This window comes from Anomaloglossus baeobatrachus, chromosome 2, assembly GCF_048569485.1.
Source record: "Anomaloglossus baeobatrachus isolate aAnoBae1 chromosome 2, aAnoBae1.hap1, whole genome shotgun sequence".
Lineage (NCBI taxonomy): Eukaryota > Metazoa > Chordata > Amphibia > Anura > Aromobatidae > Anomaloglossus > Anomaloglossus baeobatrachus.
The window spans coordinates 764,123,354-764,141,467 of NC_134354.1; the positions used below are offsets into that span (position 1 = coordinate 764,123,354).

The 18,114-nt window shown below is 47.5% G+C and overlaps 1 protein-coding gene across 1 annotated transcript in view; it reads left to right on the forward strand.

The window, feature by feature from the left end:
* The window catches only part of MYO7A (myosin VIIA), a 136,549-nt gene that overhangs the window by 99,143 nt on the left and 19,292 nt on the right, over nucleotides 1-18,114 (forward strand). Inside the window, 6 exon segments of the mRNA XM_075337501.1 lie at nucleotides 369-526; nucleotides 2,541-2,694; nucleotides 6,431-6,586; nucleotides 14,126-14,231; nucleotides 16,208-16,321; nucleotides 16,729-16,816. Of these exon segments, the coding sequence (XP_075193616.1) occupies nucleotides 369-526; nucleotides 2,541-2,694; nucleotides 6,431-6,586; nucleotides 14,126-14,231; nucleotides 16,208-16,321; nucleotides 16,729-16,816 (776 nt within the window).

Sequence of the window (18,114 nt, forward strand, 5' to 3'; positions counted from 1 at the left end):
AAAAACAGTGCCTGTCACATTATCAATATTCACCATATTCACATGATAGAAGGTCCAGTGCATATACAAAAATTATAGGGCCTCATATTATTGATAATAAAACTGTCTTACTGCAGCCACCACTAGTGGGAGCTCAGTGCATTGGAAATTATACAGCCACCTTTGTAAAAACCTCAATTCACTGAGCTCCCCCTAGTGGTGGCTGTAGGAAAACATTAGAGAAGCAGAAGGAACTCCATTGCAGAGGTCTACGGCGTATGCCACAGTCTAGCATTATCGCATCAAGTTCCCACAATCCAGAATTGTCCCACAAAATAACGAGAAATACGTTCAGATCCTTGCTCTCATTTCTCTGAATTTGTTCTCAGGCCCCCACCAAAGCACACCCTGAGCCGCGTCATGATCACCAAGAACCGAGGGAAGGACAAGCTCTGGTGTTACACCCGGGAGCCCATCAAGCAAGCGCTCCTGAGGAAGGTGCTAATGAGCGACGAGCTCTCACAGGAAGCCTGCATGTGCTTCATCGATATCCTTCCCTAAGAAACCTGCTGCAAACTCAAAAAAATCTTAAAGGACTTTACTGCTGTCCGATCCCACACCATCCCAACTGAAGGACTCTAATTCTGCCCAATATCGCCCCCATCCCAACTGAAGGACTCTAATTCTGCCCAATCTCGCCCCCATCCCAACTGAAGGACTTTAATTCTGCCCGATTCCACCCCATCCCAACTGAAGGACTCTAATTCAGCCCGATCACACCCCATCCCAACTGAAGGACTCTAATTCTACCCGATTCCACCCCATCCTAACTGAAGGACTCTAATTCAGTCCGATACCACCCCATCCAAAATGAAGGACTCTAAATTTTGCCCGATCTTGCTCCCATCCCAACTGAAGGACTCTAATTCTACCCAATTCCACCCCATCCCAACTGAAGGACTCTAATTCAGTCCGATCCCACCCCATCCCAACTGAAGGACTATAATTCAGTCCGATCCCACCCCATCCCAACTGAAGGACTCTAAAGGTCCAGTCACACTAAGCAACTTACCAGCGATCCCAACAACGATAGGGATCGCTGGTAAGTTGCTAGGAGGTTGCTGGTGAGCTGTCACACTGCGACGCTCCAGCGATCCCACCAGCAACCTGACCTGGCAGGGATCGCTGGAGCGTGGCTACACGAGTTGCTGGTGACCTCACCAGCAACCAGTGACCAGCCCCCAGTCTCCTAGTTACAGCACACATCAGGTTAATTAACCCGATGTGTGCTGCAGCTAAATGTGCACAGAGCAGGGAGCAGCGCACACTGAGCGCTGGCTCCTTGCTCTCCTAGTTACAGCACACATCGGGTTAATTTCCTGATGTGTGCTGCAGCTATCTGTGCACAGAGCAGGAGCCGGCAGCACAGGCAGTGAGAGCGGAGGAGGCTGGTATCAAAGGTAAATATCGGGTAACCAAGGACAGGGCTTCTTGGTTACCCGATGTTTACATTAGTTACCAGCCTCAGCAGAAGCCGGCTCCCTGCTCACTGCACATTAGTTGTTGCTGTCTCGCTGTCACACACAGCGATCTGTGCTTCACAGCAGGACAGCAACAACTAAAAAATGGCCCAGGACATTCAGCAACAACCAACGACCTCACAGCAGGGGCCAGGTTGTTGCTGGATGTCACACACAGCAACATCGCTAGCAACGTCACAAAAGTTGTTCGTTACCAGCGATGTTGCTAGCGATGTTGCTTAGTGTGACGGGGCCTTAATTCAGTCCGATCCCACCCCATCCCAACTGAAGGACTCTAATTCTACCCAATTCCACCCCATCCCAACTGAAGGACTCTAATTCAGTCCGATCCCACCCCATCCCAACTGAAGGACTCTAATTCTACCCAATTCCACCCCATCCCAACTGAAGGACTCTAATTCAGTCCCATCGAAAATGAAGGACCCTAATTCTACCCGATCCTGCCCCCATCCCAATTGAAAACTATCACTTGTGGGCCTGAAGGTGTGTCTATCAATGGACATGTCCTTTATGGGGGGAGCTCAAAGGCACCTTTATCATACCGGCAGATCATGTGGCTGCCCTCAGGCCCACTTTTATGTCGGCCATGGAAAATACGACAGCCCCAAAAAATTAGCCGATCGTAGTGTTATCCACTACTATAATCATGAGCAGTCAGCTGTGATCTGTGGAGGAACCTGAGAGCAAGTGTTCTATTTCCGTGCAGTGCCTCCGTAGGAGAAATGAAGTATTACAGGGTGCATACTAAAATCAATGTAATTGGCACATGTTCTAGGTCCTCCAGAGCTCTTGATAAAGCCTTAGTTTGGCTTAAAGGGGCTACTTTGTACTTGGCAAACCCCCTGGAGCTGTTCACAAGAAACTGAGTTATCAGACCCAGTTTTGCGTCAGCCATGGTAAATACGAAAAACTTTTCCCCTCTCATTGTCCCACATGCCCAAACTGTTCACATGCACATGGGTTCTCTTAAGATATTTGCGTCACTATTAATCCCAATATTCCTTGACTTGACCCATGCACCTATGCTGAAATATATGGGTGACTACCCGTCCAAGCGCATGCGCTCGGTCAACGAGCTGACAGATCAGATATTCGAAGGTGCCTTAAAAGCTGAACCCCTGAAGGATGAGATCTTCTGTCAGATCCTCAAGCAGCTGACGGAGAACCACATCAAGTGAGTGTCTACAACCAGAGAATGAGGATTTGGAGAGTTTTTACCTTAAATCCATGTTTTCTGCTTTAGAAAATTTCTTCTTGGTAGAAGGGTTAAAAAAAATTAGCTGATTGCAGTGTTATCCAATATTAGAATTACCAGCAATGGTGATGTGTGGAGGAACCTGAGAGCAAGTGTTCAATTTTCCTGCAGTGCCTCCGCAGGAGAAATGAAGTATTACAGGTTGCATACTGCAATAAATGGAATGGGCTCATGTGCTGGGTCCTCCAGAGCTCTTTATAAAGCCTTCATAACCCTAACAAAAGGTTGGCTTAGAGGGGCTTCTTTGTACTTAGCAAGCCCATGTACCTCAAGGGATGAAAACGGGGTACTTCAACTATTATTCACTAACAAAACCCCATAAAATTCAGTACTTTATTAATCAAACCAAAGCAAGTGCAAATTAAAAGCAATATAGTTTAGAATGCATATTCAGGTCACAGGGATGATTCTGGACAAATTCCCTATTCTCCCCCTTGCTAACCGCGGGGGTTGGCACCCTATTTTGGTATACGTAGTGGCGCCCCCGCTCAACGTGGACTGACCCTTCAGGCCCTATCCTCACAATCTTATGAGTGCTGCTGATCTCTATATGGGCCTTCACATAATATCTCAGTGAAATTCTCACACACCCATTCAGACACTTCCAAGAGTCCTATGTAGGATAGGTATTCCAGGTTATACCCTTGTCTACGTGAGATTCAATGATATATGAGACACATAATCAGTTTCTCCAGCCATAGGGCACAGTCCATGTAGGCTATGCACCAAACTTCTAGATGTCAATCTTGAATGGTGTAGCCAAATGACTACTGCTTCGCTCCTGCACGTAGCTCACTGCCCGACGCGTTTCTCCTCCGAACCCCAAATCGAACGGAGGTTCATCAGGGGCTGCCATAGCGTAATTGCATAGATGGCAGAATTGTTATTGTGCCACAAATAGTCAATTGTTCCTCCAATGAGGTGCAGTACCTGGTTAGAGATATCACTGCCCAATTGTACACATTCTGTTTGTGCCACCAAACATAAATCGATCCTCCAGTGAGTTGCTGTAATTAGTGAGATGTCGCAGTGATATCTCTAACCAGGTACTGCACCTCATTGGAGGAACAATTGACTATTTGTGGCACAATAACAATTCTGCCATCTATGCGATTACGCTATGGCAGCCCCTGATGAACCTCCGTTCGATTTGGGGTTCGGAGGAGAAACGCGTCGGGCAGTGAGCTACGCGCAGGAGCGAAGCAGTAGTCATTTGGCTACACCATTCAAGATTGACATCTAGAAGTTTGGTGCATAGCCTACATGGACTGTGCCCTATGGCTGGAGAAACTGATTATGTGTCTCATATATCATTGAATCTCACGTAGACAAGGGTATAACCTGGAATACCTATCCTACATAGGACTCTTGGAAGTGTCTGAATGGGTGTGTGAGAATTTCACTGAGATATTATGTGAAGGCCCATATAGAGATCAGCAGCACTCATAAGATTGTGAGGATAGGGCCTGAAGGGTCAGTCCACGTTGAGCGGGGGCGCCACTACGTATACCAAAAATAGGGTGCCAACCCCCGCGGTTAGGAAGGGGGAGAATAGGGAATTTGTCCAGAATCATCCCTGTGACCTGAATATGCATTCTAAACTATATTGCTTTTAATTTGCACTTGTTTTGGTTTGATTAATAAAGTACTGAATTTTATGGGGTTTTGTTAGTGAATAATACTTAGCAAGCCCCCCTCGGAGCTGTTCAGAACAAGCTGAGTAAAAGGGATTGTCCCAGTTTTGGGAGTTATAACTTGCTGATTGCGATGAAGGGTCCCACTTTCTCGGAGAGATGGCTGATTATGGCCGCTGCTGCTTCATTCATTGTTTAAAGGGAACCTGCCAGGTCATTTTTTTTATATAAAAAACCGCCCCAATGTGTTTTAAATGATCCAATTTGCATCACTAACATGATTTTAAAAGAAATTCCATGTATTTATCTTAAAAAAGACTTTATATGCTTTTGGTGAATGCAGTAAATACCTTAGATTTCAGTCATAGGGGGCGGAACTTTTGCTGGGTTCAGTCACTGTCACTCAAGTTCAGCCATGATTCTTTTTTGAACTTGGTCTCGCCCCCAGTATTGTAATTAATTACACCACAGGTCCTTCACCAGCACTTCTCTGCTGAGCTCCGCCCATTACGGTCACATGACCGTGACATCAGCACAGGTCCTTCACCACCATTTCTCCAATATTAAGCTCTGGGCCTCTGCTGAGGTCATGTCCATGTGACCAGAAGGGGTGGGACCTCTGCCAACATAGCTGATATGGGAAGAAACTCCATGCAGTCATCGAGTTGTTCTTAATAGAAATGGGGGTCTGGAGGTAAGACGCCCAGATGAGGGGATGCAGGGGGCGGCAAAGCCCCCCGCATGATTATAGTGGACAGGAGATAGCATCGCCATGCTCACCAAGTTGGTCACACCCACCAATTAAGCAAGTCACGCCCGCTACCCAAGAAGTTCCTTCTAACCACTGGGATTTAACCACAGCCTAAGCTCTGGAATTCAGCTTTGGTGAAGTGATGGTGAAGGACCACTGCTGATGTCATGATCATGTCACTGTAATGGGTGGAGCTCAGCAGAGAAGTGATAGTGAAGGATCTGTGGTAATATGCAGAAGAGAAGTGGCTCTGCAGGACCTGTGCTGATGTCACGATCATGTGACCGTAATGGGCGGAGCTCAGCAGAGAAGTGATAGTGAAGGACCTATGGTAATCAGGAGAAAAGAAGTGGCTCTGCAGGACCTGTGCTGATGTCACGATCATGTGACCGTAATAGGTGGAGCTCAGCAGAGAAGTGATAGTGAAGGAAAGAAAAGAAGTGGCTCTGCAGGACCTGTGCAGATGTCACGATCATGTGACTGTAATAGGCGGAGCTCAGCAGAGAAGTGATAGTGAAGGACAGAAAAGAAAAGAAGTGGCTCTGCAGGACCTGTGCTGATGTCACAATCATGTGACCATAATGGGCGGAGCTCAGCAGAGAAGTGCTAGCGATGAACCTATGGTAATCAGCAAAAAAAGAAGGGGTTCTGCAGGAACTCCAGTGCTGATGTCATGATCATGTGACTGTAATGGGCGGAGCTCAGCAAAAAAATTATGTTGAAGGACTTGTGGTAATATGCAGAAGAGACGTGGTTGTGCAGGACCTGTGCTGATGTCACGATCATGTGACTGTAATTGGCGGAGCTCAGCAGAGAAGTGCTGGTGAAGGACCTGTGGTGTAATCAATTACAATGCTGGGGGCGGGACTAAGTTCAAAAATGAATCATGGCTGAACTTAAGTGACAATGACTCCACCCCTATGGCTGAAACCAATGGTATTTACTGCATTCACCTAAGCATGCTGTATGAAGTCTTTTTAAAGATAAATACATGGAATTTTATTTTTTTAAGCCATCTTAGTGATGCACATTGTATCATTTAAAATACATTGGGGGCAATTTAATATTAAAAAAAAAACGTGACAGGTTCCCTTTAAGGGACTGATGGAGTTAGGTGGGGGCAGTTGGTATTCTTTCGGTTGCCACTAGGGGGAGCTCATTGCAAACAAAAGAGTAAAAGGAGCCATGTAAATGCCTCTGCAGTGAGGATATTATAAAGCAATCTCTAGCATAACATCATGTACGATAGATGCTGATCTTGTCGTTTTAGGTACAGCGAGGAGAAGGGCTGGGAGCTGCTATGGCTGGCCACAGGCCTCTTTCCACCCAGCAATATCCTGCTACCTCATGTACAGAGGTTCATCCAGTCCCGGAAGCAGCATGCATTGGCGTCAGACTGTATGCACCGGCTGCAGAGAGCCCTCCGGTAAGTGCTACCAGGGGGCGCCACTGTGCAAATGTGAAGCTGGACCTAGAGGGTCAGATGTCACTTACCGCTGCCCCCTGCTGGTTCAGTGGCAGAACCAAGAATAACCCGTCACTGTGCAGAAGACTAAGCTACATTTACCTTTATGCTCCTTACTCTAAATGCAGCTTTGGGTGTGATTGGAGTATAAAACATGATGCACCATATAGTTCCACAAAGATTTACAAACTTCCAAAATGTCCTAGATGTTTGTACACTTAAAGGGGTGTTCTACTTTTATATCAATAAACTTTAATCACAGTTTAATCAAATGTTCTGCAAATTTTTAATATGTCACCATTTTTTAGGTTTTTTTTTTACTTGCTGTCAGTGAATGGAAACATTTGTTTACTTTCAGATGTTAAAAATCTTGTACATAATAGTTCTCATACTTCTCAGAGCTGAGGGTTTGTTACAGTGGTCTAGAGGTAGGTACACCAGCAGCACAGATCTTTCTTTGGCGCTCCATTGGGAGACCCAGACAATTGGGTGTATAGCTACTGCCTCCGGAGGCCACACAAAGCATTACACTTAAAAGTGTAAGGCCCCTCCCCTTCTGCCTATACACCCCCCGTGGGATCACGGGCTCCTCAGTTTTCATGCTTTGTGCGAAGGAGGTCAGACATCCACGCATAGCTCCACTGTTTAGTCAGCAGCAGCTGCTGACTATGTCGGATGGAAGAAAAGAGGGCCCATACTAGGGTCCCCAGCATGCTCCCTTCTCACCCCACTTTTGTCGGCGGTGTTTGTTAAGGTTGAGGTACCCATTGCGGGTACGGAGGCTGGAGCCCACATGCTGCATCCTTCCCCATCCCCCTTAGGGCTCTGGGTGAAGTGGGATTTTACCGGTCTCCAGGCACAAGGGACCGTGCTCCATCCACAGCCCCTGGGGAATCTGCTGGATATGGAGCGGAGTATCGTCAGGGACAGGCCCTGCTACGTCAAGGTACTCTGTGTCCCCGTACAGACCGCGCGCACACCGCAGCATTGCTGGGTGTGTTAGTGCGCCAGGGACAGCAGCGCTGCGCTTGTGCCACACTTCCTACAGCTTGCTGAGGGGTTATTGTGTGGGGAACTGCCGCGCCGGCCGCTGCTAGCAGTTTTTACTGCGGCGCGGCTGGGACTTGTGGTGCGCCGGGGACTTCCGCGCTGGCCGTGCATATTTGACGGCCGCGCTTATTACTAGAGTCCCCGGCTTTTGCGGCCTAGTTTCCTTTCGTTCCCGCCCCCAGGCCTGCCAGTCAGGGGAAGGTCGGGACGCTATGCAGAACGTCAGCGCCGAGGGCTGGAGTCTGCTTTACATACTCCAGCCCTCACATTGAGCACAGTGGGACGCCAGTTTCCCGCACTTTGTCTGAGGCACGCCCACGGTCCGCCCCTCTTCACAGAACGCTGGCAGCCATTCCTGAATGCAGTCTGAGCTGGAGAGGGGAGACAAGTTCTGGGAGACCCAGGCACGGGATTCTGGCGACCACACACCCGCTTTTAGCGGGCGGTAAGCGGCACCTCCGGTGCTGACCCCACTAGTGCCGAAGTGTACAATTGTATTTTTATGCTTGCATGCTATACATTGCACTAAACGGTCGCTGGTGATTCTTGGCTATATACCCTCCTAGATTGCTCAGTGGAGAATACAGCATGTCGTCCGCAAAAAACAGGGGTGCCAAGGCACAGGCTTTCTATGCTGCTTGTACCGCCTGTGAGGCTGTTCTACCGGCAGGTTCCACTGACCCCCATTGTGTGCAGTGCTCGGCCCCTGTGCCACTTGCTCGGCCGGGGCCCCTGCTGGAGGTGTCCCAGGGAGATCCACCTGTGAATACTGGCCAGGTGACGGGGACAGAGTTTGCAATTTTTGCTGATAGATTGTCTGTGACTATGACTAAGATTCTAGAAACTTTGCAGTCTAGACCAGTAACTCAGACCATGGGCACTGTTCATTCATTGCTCCCTGGTCCCCCTCAGTTGGAACAGCTCCGGGCTCCGGGGGTGTCCCATGCATCCCAGGGTGACGGCTCTGACACGGACGACAGTCCCAGACAGCCTAAGCGTGCTCGCTATGAGCGGCCTTCTACTTCGTCACACTGGTCAGGGTCCCAGCAGGAGGATTCTCTGTGTGATGAGGCGGAGGTAGCTGATCAGGATTCTGATCCTGAGACCGCTCTCAATCTGGATACTCCTGATGGTGACGCCATAGTGAATGATCTTATCGCGTCCATCAACAAAATGTTGGATATTTCTCCCCCAGCTCCTCCAGTGGAGGAGTCAGCTTCACAGCAGGAGAAATTCCATTTCAGGTATCCCAAGCGTAAATTAAGTACTTTTCTGGACCACTCGGATTTTAAAGAGTCAGTCCAGAAACACCACGCTTATCCAGATAAGCGTTTCTCCAAACGGCTTAAGGATACACGTTATCCCTTTCCTCCTGACGTGGTCAAGAGCTGGACCCAGTGTCCCAAGGTGGATCCCCCTATCTCCAGGCTTGCGGCTAGATCCATAGTTGCAGTGGAGGATGGGGCTGCACTTAAAGATGCCACTGACAGACAGATGGAGCTCTGGTTGAAATCCATCTATGAAGCTATCGGCGCGTCGTTTGCTCCTGCATTCGCAGCCGTTTGGGCACTCCAAGCTATTTCAGCTGGTCTTACACAGATTGACACGGTCACACGTACATCTGTTCCGCAGGTGGCATCCTTAACCTCTCAAATGTCTGAATTCGCGTCTTACGCGATTAATGCTGTTCTGGACTCTACGAGCCGTACGGCAGTGGCGTCCGCCAACTCCGTGGTTTTACGCAGAGCCTTGTGGTTAAGGGAATGGAAAGCAGATTCTGCTTCCAAAAAATGCTTAACCAGTTTGCCATTTTCTGGTGACCGACTGTTTGGTGAGCGTTTGGATGAAATCATTAAACAGTCCAAGGGTAAGGATTCATCCTTACCTCAGCCCAGACAAAACAAACCCCAACAGAGGAGGTTTCGGTCCTTTCGAGGCTCGGGCAGGTCCCAATTCTCCTCGTCCAAAAGGACTCAAAAGGATCAGAGGAGTTCAGATTCTTGGCGGGCTCAGTCACGCCCAAAAAAGACAGCCGGAAGACCCGCTACAAAGGCGGCTTCCTCATGACTTTCGGCCTCCTCTCTCCGCATCCTCGGTCGGTGGCAGGCTCTCCCGCTTTGGCGACATTTGGCTGCCACAGGTCCAAGACCGTTGGGTGAGAGACATTCTGTCTCACGGGTACAGGATAGAGTTCAGTTCTCGTCCTCCAACTCGATTCTTCAGAACGTCTCCGCCTCCCGACCGAGCCGATGCTCTTCTGCAGGCGGTGTGCACTCTAAAGGCGGAAGGAGTGGTGATCCCTGTTCCTCTTCAGGAGCAAGGTCACGGATTTTACTCCAATTTGTTTGTGGTACCAAAAAAGGACGGGTCTTTCCGTCCCGTTCTGGACCTAAAACTTCTCAACAACCATGTGAGAACCAGACGGTTCCGGATGGAATCCCTCCGCTCCGTCATCGCCGCAATGTCTCAAGGAGATTTCCTAGCATCAATAGACATCAAGGATGCTTATCTCCACGTACCGATTGCTCCAGAGCATCAGCGTTTTCTACGCTTCGTTATAGGAGACGAACACCTTCAGTTCGTAGCCCTGCCTTTTGGTCTGGCGACTGCCCCACGGGTCTTCACCAAAGTCATGGCAGCTGTAGTTGCAGTCCTGCACTCTCAGGGACACTCTGTGATCCCTTACTTAGACGATCTGCTTGTCAAGGCGCCTTCTCAAGAGGCATGCCAACACAGCCTGAACGTTGCGCTGGAGACCCTCCAGGGTTTCGGGTGGATCATCAACTTTTCCAAGTCAAATCTAACCCCGACCCAGTCGATAACATATCTTGGCATGGAGTTACATACTCTCTCAGCGATAGTGAAGCTTCCGCTTGTCAAACAGCGTTCACTACAGACAGGGGTGCAATCTCTCCTTCAAGGCCAGTCACACCCCTTGAGGCGCCTCATGCACTTCCTAGGGAAGATGGTTGCAGCAATAGAGGCAGTCCCTTTCGCGCAGTTTCATCTGCGCCCACTGCAATGGGACATTCTCCGCCAATGGGACGGGAAGTCGAAGTCCCTCGACAGGAACGTCTCCCTTTCTCAGGCGGCCAAGGATTCTCTTCGATGGTGGCTGCTTCCCACCTCATTGTCGAAAGGGAAATCCTTCCTACCCCCATCCTGGGCGGTGGTGACAACAGATGCGAGTCTGTCAGGGTGGGGAGCAGTTTTTCTCCACCACAGGGCTCAAGGTACGTGGACTCAGCAAGAGTCCACCCTTCAGATCAACGTTCTGGAGATCAGAGCAGTGTATCTTGCCCTACAAGCCTTCCAGCAGTGGCTGGAAGGCAAGCAGATCCGTATTCAGTCGGACAACTCCACAGCGGTGGCATACATCAACCACCAAGGAGGAACTCGCAGTCGGCAAGCCTTCCAGGAAGTCCGGCGGATTCTGACGTGGGTGGAAGACACGGCTTCCACCATATCCGCAGTTCACATCCCAGGCGTGGACAACTGGGAAGCAGACTTCCTCAGTCGCCAGGGTATGGACGCAGGGGAATGGTCTCTTCACCCGGACGTGTTTCAGGAGATCTGTCGCCGCTGGGGGATGCCGGACGTCGACCTAATGGCGTCTCGGCACAACAACAAGGTCCCAGTTTTTATGGCACGGTCTCACGATCACCGAGCTCTGGCGGCAGACGCCTTAGTTCAAGACTGGTCGCAGTTCCGGCTTCCTTATGTGTTTCCACCTCTGGCTCTGTTGCCCAGAGTGCTGCGCAAGATCAGGTCCGACTGCCGCCGCGCCATCCTCGTCGCTCCAGACTGGCCAAGGAGGTCGTGGTACCCGGATCTGTGGCACCTCGCGGTAGGCCAACCGTGGGCACTACCAGACCGACCAGACTTGCTGTCTCAAGGGCCGTTTTTCCATCAGAATTCTGCGGCCCTGAACCTGACTGTGTGGCCATTGAGTCCTGGATCCTAGCGTGTTCAGGATTGTCTCAAGAGGTCATTGCCACAATGAGACAGGCTAGAAAACCTACCTCCTCCAAGATATATCACAGGACGTGGAAAATGTTCTTATCTTGGTGCGCTGCTCAGGGAGTTTCTCCCTGGCCATTTGCATTGCCTACTTTTCTTTCCTTCCTGCAATCCGGTTTGGAAAAAGGTTTGTCGCTCAGCTCCCTCAAGGGGCAAGTCTCAGCGCTATCTGTATTTTTTCAGAAGCGCCTAGCACGACTTCCTCAGGTACGCACGTTCCTGCAAGGGGTCTGTCATATCGTCCCTCCTTACAAGCGGCCGTTAGAGCCCTGGGATCTGAACAGGGTTCTAATTGTTCTTCAGAAGCCGCCTTTCGAGCCTATGAGGGATGTTTCCCTTTCTCGCCTTTCACAGAAAGTGGCTTTTCTAGTAGCGGTCACGTCTCTCCGGAGAGTGTCCGAGCTAGCAGCGCTGTCATGCAAATCTCCCTTCCTGGTGATTCACCAGGACAAGGTGGTTCTGCGCCCGATTCCGGAGTTTGTCCCTAAGGTGGTATCCCCGTTTCATCTCAATCAGGATATCTCCTTCCCTTCTTTGTGCCCTCATCCAGTTCATCAATGTGAAAAGGATTTGCATTTGTTGGATCTCGTGAGAGCACTCAGGATCTACATTTCCCGCACGGCGCCCCTGCGCCGCTCGGATGCACTCTTTGTCCTTGTCGCTGGTCAGCGCAAAGGGTCGCAAGCTTCCAAATCCACCCTGGCTCGGTGGATCAAGGAACCAATTCTTGAAGCCTACCGTTCTGCTGGGCTTCCGGTTCCCTCAGGGCTGAAGGCCCATTCTACCAGAGCCGTGGGTGCGTCCTGGGCATTACGGCACCAGGCTACGGCTCAGCAGGTGTGCCAGGCGGCTACCTGGTCGAGTCTGCACACTTTTACCAAACACTATCAGGTGCATACCTACGCTTCGGCGGACGCCAGCCTAGGTAGACAAGTCCTTCAGGCGGCAGCTGCCCACCTGTAGGGAAGGGCTGTTTTTACGGTCCTATCACGAGGGGTTATTATACCCACCCAGGGACTGCTTTTGGACGTCCCAATTGTCTGGGTCTCCCAATGGAGCGCCAAAGAAGAAGGGAATTTTGTTTACTTACCGTAAATTCCTTTTCTTCTAGCTCCAATTGGGAGACCCAGCACCTGCCCTGTTTGCTTAGGGATTTTTGTTTTTTTCGGGTACACATGTTGTTCATGTTGAATGGTTTCGGTTCTCCGATGTTCCCTCGGATTGAATTTGTTCTTAAACCAGTTATTGGCTTTCCTCCTTCTTGCTTTTGCACTAAAACTGAGGAGCCCGTGATCCCACGGGGGGTGTATAGGCAGAAGGGGAGGGGCCTTACACTTTTAAGTGTAATGCTTTGTGTGGCCTCCGGAGGCAGTAGCTATACACCCAATTGTCTGGGTCTCCCAATTGGAGCTAGAAGAAAAGGAATTTACGGTAAGTAAACAAAATTCCCTTCTTCTCTTACAAAGGATTGCCTAGACTGCGTGCAATAGTAACAAACCCTCAGCTGTGAGAAGCATTAGATCAGGAGAGGTTTTTCTGGATATAAGTAAGGACATTCCCATCTATCAGCAGGACTGGAATGTTTTCTTAAAGGGGTTTTCTGCCTCTTTCATTAATTTTACATAGGACTCCAGTTTACTAAAGAATTGAGAAGCGACCTATATTTACCTTCTGATTCCCGGCCGCTCCTCTCACCATGTTTCTGTCACGGTTGACTGACAGTCCTGTGGTGTCCGGCTGAAGAAGGTCGCTGCGTTTGGCTGCACAAACTGCTCCCTGGTATTCCATTCTTTTCCTCTGTGGTGTGAATGCAGTTTTCTGTGTCTTCTCTCTTGGGGTTTACTCTTTCCCCTTTAGGACCCAGTGGAGATCTTTCCCTTTCAGCTGCTAATCATTATCCCTCACCCTCTGTGTCTTTATATACCTGCATTTCCCCTTGGTATATTGCTGGTGATAGAGTTAGTTTCTATAGCAGTCATCTTGAGAAATATTGTTGTATATTGCTGTTCCTCTCCCTAAGACATCTTGGAGATAAGTTGTTTTTTTTTTCCCTGCATGTTCTTTAGTACTTAGTGGGGTTGACTAGCACTCATCCTGGCCTTTCATTACATAGGGCCCAGTTCACGGTCAGCCAGGGCCAGGTATATAGGACTTAGAATAACAACCAAACCAGAATCTCTATTTGCAGACACCGTGATTTGGGGTAAAGCCCCTCGTTAGTGCAAAGTATGAGATCTGATTTGGTTGTGTGACGTGTCTCTATGTGCAAAATTACATGCTGTGTAAGGAGGCCTATGAGCCATGCAATGCTTTTCTTTTTTTTTTTTTTTGGTCTACACTTTTTTTTGGTCTACATGTTTTATTAGCTTTATCTTGTGGATTGCCATATATACATTTACAATCTAAATATAGTATTTCTGCCTTTCCCAGGAATGGCTCCAGAAAGTATCCACCCCATTTGGTAGAAGTGGAGGCCATTCAACATAAAACTACCCAAATATTTCACAAAGTGTACTTCCCTGATGACACGGATGAGGTGAGTAAAATCTATTAGGATCCTAAGTTACATTCTGCATTATACTCCAGAGCTGCACTCCCACATATTATATACAGGCAATAATAACATGTAATAAGCTCTAGATTATCCAGGATGTAACTCAGGATCAGTACAGGATCAGTAATGTAATGTATATACACAATGATATTACCAGCAGAATAGTGAGTGCAGCTCTGGAGTATAATACAGGAGGTAACTCAGGATCAGTACCGGATAAGTAATGTAATGTATGTACACAGTGACTTCACCAGCAGAATAGTGAGTGCAGCTCTGGAGTATAATGCAGGAAGTAACTCAGGATCAGTACAGGATCAGTAATGTATATACACAATGATATTACCAGCAGAATAGTGAGTGCAGCTCTGGAGTATAATACAGGAGGTAACTCAGGATCAGTACCGGATAAGTAATGTAATGTATGTACACAGTGACTGCACTAGCAGAATAGTGAGCGCAGCTCTGGAGTATAATACAGGAGGTAACTCAGGATCAGTAATGTAATGTATATACACAATGATTTTACCAGCAGAATAGTGAGTGCAGCTCTGGAGTATAATACAGGAGGTAACTCAGGATCAGTACCGGATAAGTAATGTAATGTATGTACACAGTGACTGCACCAGCAGAATAGTGAGTGCAGCTCTGGAGTATAATACAGGAGGTAACTCAGGTTCAGTACAGGATCAGTAATGTAATGTATGTACACAGTGACTGCACCGGCAGAATAGTGAGTGCAGCTCTGGAGTGTAATACAGGAGGTAACTCAGGATCAGTACAGGATCAGTAATGTATGTACACAGTGACTGCACCAGCAGAATAGTGAGTGCAGCTCTGGAGTATAATACAGGAGGTAACTCAGGTTCAGTACAGGATCAGTAATGTAATGTATGTACACAGTGACTGCACCGGCAGAATAGTGAGTGCAGCTCTGGAGTGTAATACAGGAGGTAACTCAGGATCAGTACAGGATCAGTAATGTATGTACACAGTGACTGCACCAGCAGAATAGTGAGTGCAGCTCTGGAGTATAATACAGGAGGTAACTCAGGTTCAGTACAGGATCAGTAATGTAATGTATGTACACAGTGACTGCACCGGCAGAATAGTGAGTGCAGCTCTGGAGTGTAATACAGGAGGTAACTCAGGATCAGTACAGGATCAGTAATGTATGTACATAGTGACTGCACCAGCAGAATAGTGAGTGCAGCTCTGGAGTATAATACAGGAGGTAACTCAGGTTCAGTACAGGATCAGTAATGTAATGTATGTACACAGTGACTGCACCGGCAGAATAGTGAGTGCAGCTCTGGAGTATAATACAGGAGGTAACTCAGGATCAGTACAGGATCAGTAATGTAATGTATGTACACAGTGACTGCACCAGCAGAATAGTGAGTGCAGCTCTGGAGTATAATACAGGATGTAACTCAGGATCAGTACAGGATCAGTAATGTAATGTATGTACACAGTGACTGCACCAGCAGAATAGTGAGTGCAGCTCTGGAGTATAATACAGGATGTAACTCTGGATCAGATTGTGTAATACGGTGTCTGACATGAACTTTATACCAGTCATAGATGTAAAGGTCGCACCTTTTTACTTAGACGAGCTTTCCAATATTTTGCTGACCAAAGTCTGTCATGTACAGTGATTTATGTTCAATATCAATGATGTCTGGAGTCTTGAATACAGTAAGAATATATTAATATTAAATGTGTCAGTATGTGATGACTCTGATCCATAAGCTTGTATGATGATGTCGGTCACGTTCCTCCACCTCCTTCTAGACTGGACCCATTTCCAGCGTCTTCTTTGGAGTACAGTGCTCCTCTGTGATGCTGGTGATGGGATCGCCCTGGATTTCTTTCTTATCTTTGTACTCATAAGATTTTACTCGATAGAATATTATCCCGCATTGTCACTGTGGACGCTCACGCCGCTTCTTCTCTTACAGGCGTTTGAAGTCGAGTCGAGCACCAAAGCCAAGGATTTCTGCCAAGATATTGCTAACCGGCTGCTTCTGAAATCCCCCGAAGGCTTCAGCCTGTTTGTGAAGATCTCTGATAAGGTAAGTACTGAGCAAGGGGCCGGGGTCATAAACGAAATGAGGTCATGTGGCTCCATGAATGTGATCTCCTCGAGTGAGAGCTTCACGATAATGTGGGCTAAAGGCTAAGAGAGTTCTCCATGGAAGATCGCTTTATATCAGGGCAAAGTAATGGAGAAAACACAGGTCTCAAAGAAGCGGATTTGATCAGTAACATTTTATATTAATTTCATTTAATTTCATTTAAGTTTGTTGGAGGGTTCCCACCTATTACTGCAAAAGAAAGTAATGTCTACAATGTCGACAACATTGCTTTTAAAAAGCTGCATTATATATACAGTACATTAATTAAATAAACATGGCGTGTTTAGGGTTTTGACTAAAATCATTGCCAGTCTTTATCATGGATTCACATTCATTGTTTGCAGGTTATAAGTGTCCCAGAAGGAGACTTTTTCTTTGATTTTGTTCGGCATCTAACAGACTGGATTAAGAAAGCCCGACCAGCCAAGGATGGTAAGAAGTTACCAAAGATCTACAAACCATTTACTATAAAGATAAAGGATTCAGAGTGTAAAACCAAATACAGTTGTGCTCAAAGGTTTACACACCCCGGCAGATTCTTTGCTTTCTTGGCCTTTTTTTCAGAGAATATGAATAACACGCAATCTTTTTTCCACTCATGGTTAGTAGTCGGGTGAAGCCATTTAATGTCACACTACTGTGTTTTCACTTTTTAAATCTTAATGACAACCAAAAACATCCAAATGACCCCGATCAAAAGTTCACATACCCTGGTGATTTTGTCCTGATAACATGCACACAAGGTAACATAGTGGTAACATCCTCACCTGTCACCTGTTTGCTTGTAATCAGTGTGTGTGCATAAAAGCTGAGTGACTTTCTAGGATCCAGACAGACTCTGGCGCTGACAATTCTGGATTGTGAGTCATCGTGAAAGCAAATAATTGTCAATAAATCTACGGGAAAAGATAGTTGAACTGTATAAAACAGGAAAGGGATACAAAAAGATATCCAAGGAATTGATAATGCCAGTCAGCAGTGTTCAAACTGTGATTAACAAATGGAAAATCGAGGACTCTATAAAAGCCAAACCACAATCAGGTAGACCAACAAAGATTTCAGCTACAACTGTCAGGAAAAATGTTTTGGGATGCAAAGAAAAACCCACAAACAACATCAGCTGAAATACAGGACTCACTGAAAACTAGTGGTGTGGCTGTTTCAAGATACACAATAAGGAGTCACTTGATGAAAAATGGGCTGCATGGTTGAGTCACCAGCAGAAAGCAATTACTGCGCAAATGCCGCAAAGTATTTCGCCTACAATATGCCAAACAGCTCACAGACAAGCCTCCAAACCTCTGGAACAAGGTAATTTGGAGTGATGAGACCAAAATTAAAGTTTTTGGCAACAACCATAAACGTTACATTTGGAGAGGTGTCAACTAGGCCTATGATGAAAGGAACACCATTCCTACTGTAAAGAACGGAGGTGGATCGCAGGTGATGTGCAGATGTGTGAGCTACAAAGGCGCAGGAAACTTGGTCAAAGTTGAAGGAAAGATGAATGCAGCACGTTATCAGCAAATTTTAGAGGCAAATTTGCACTCATTAGCCAAAAGCTGCGCATGGGATGTACTTTGACGTTCCAACATGACAACGATCCAAAACACAAGGCGAAGTCGACCTGTTATTGGCTACAGCAGAACAAAGTGAAGGTTCTGGAGTGGACATCTCAGTCTCCTGACCTCAATATCATTGAGCTTCTCTGGGTGAAAACCCCAGCGCGC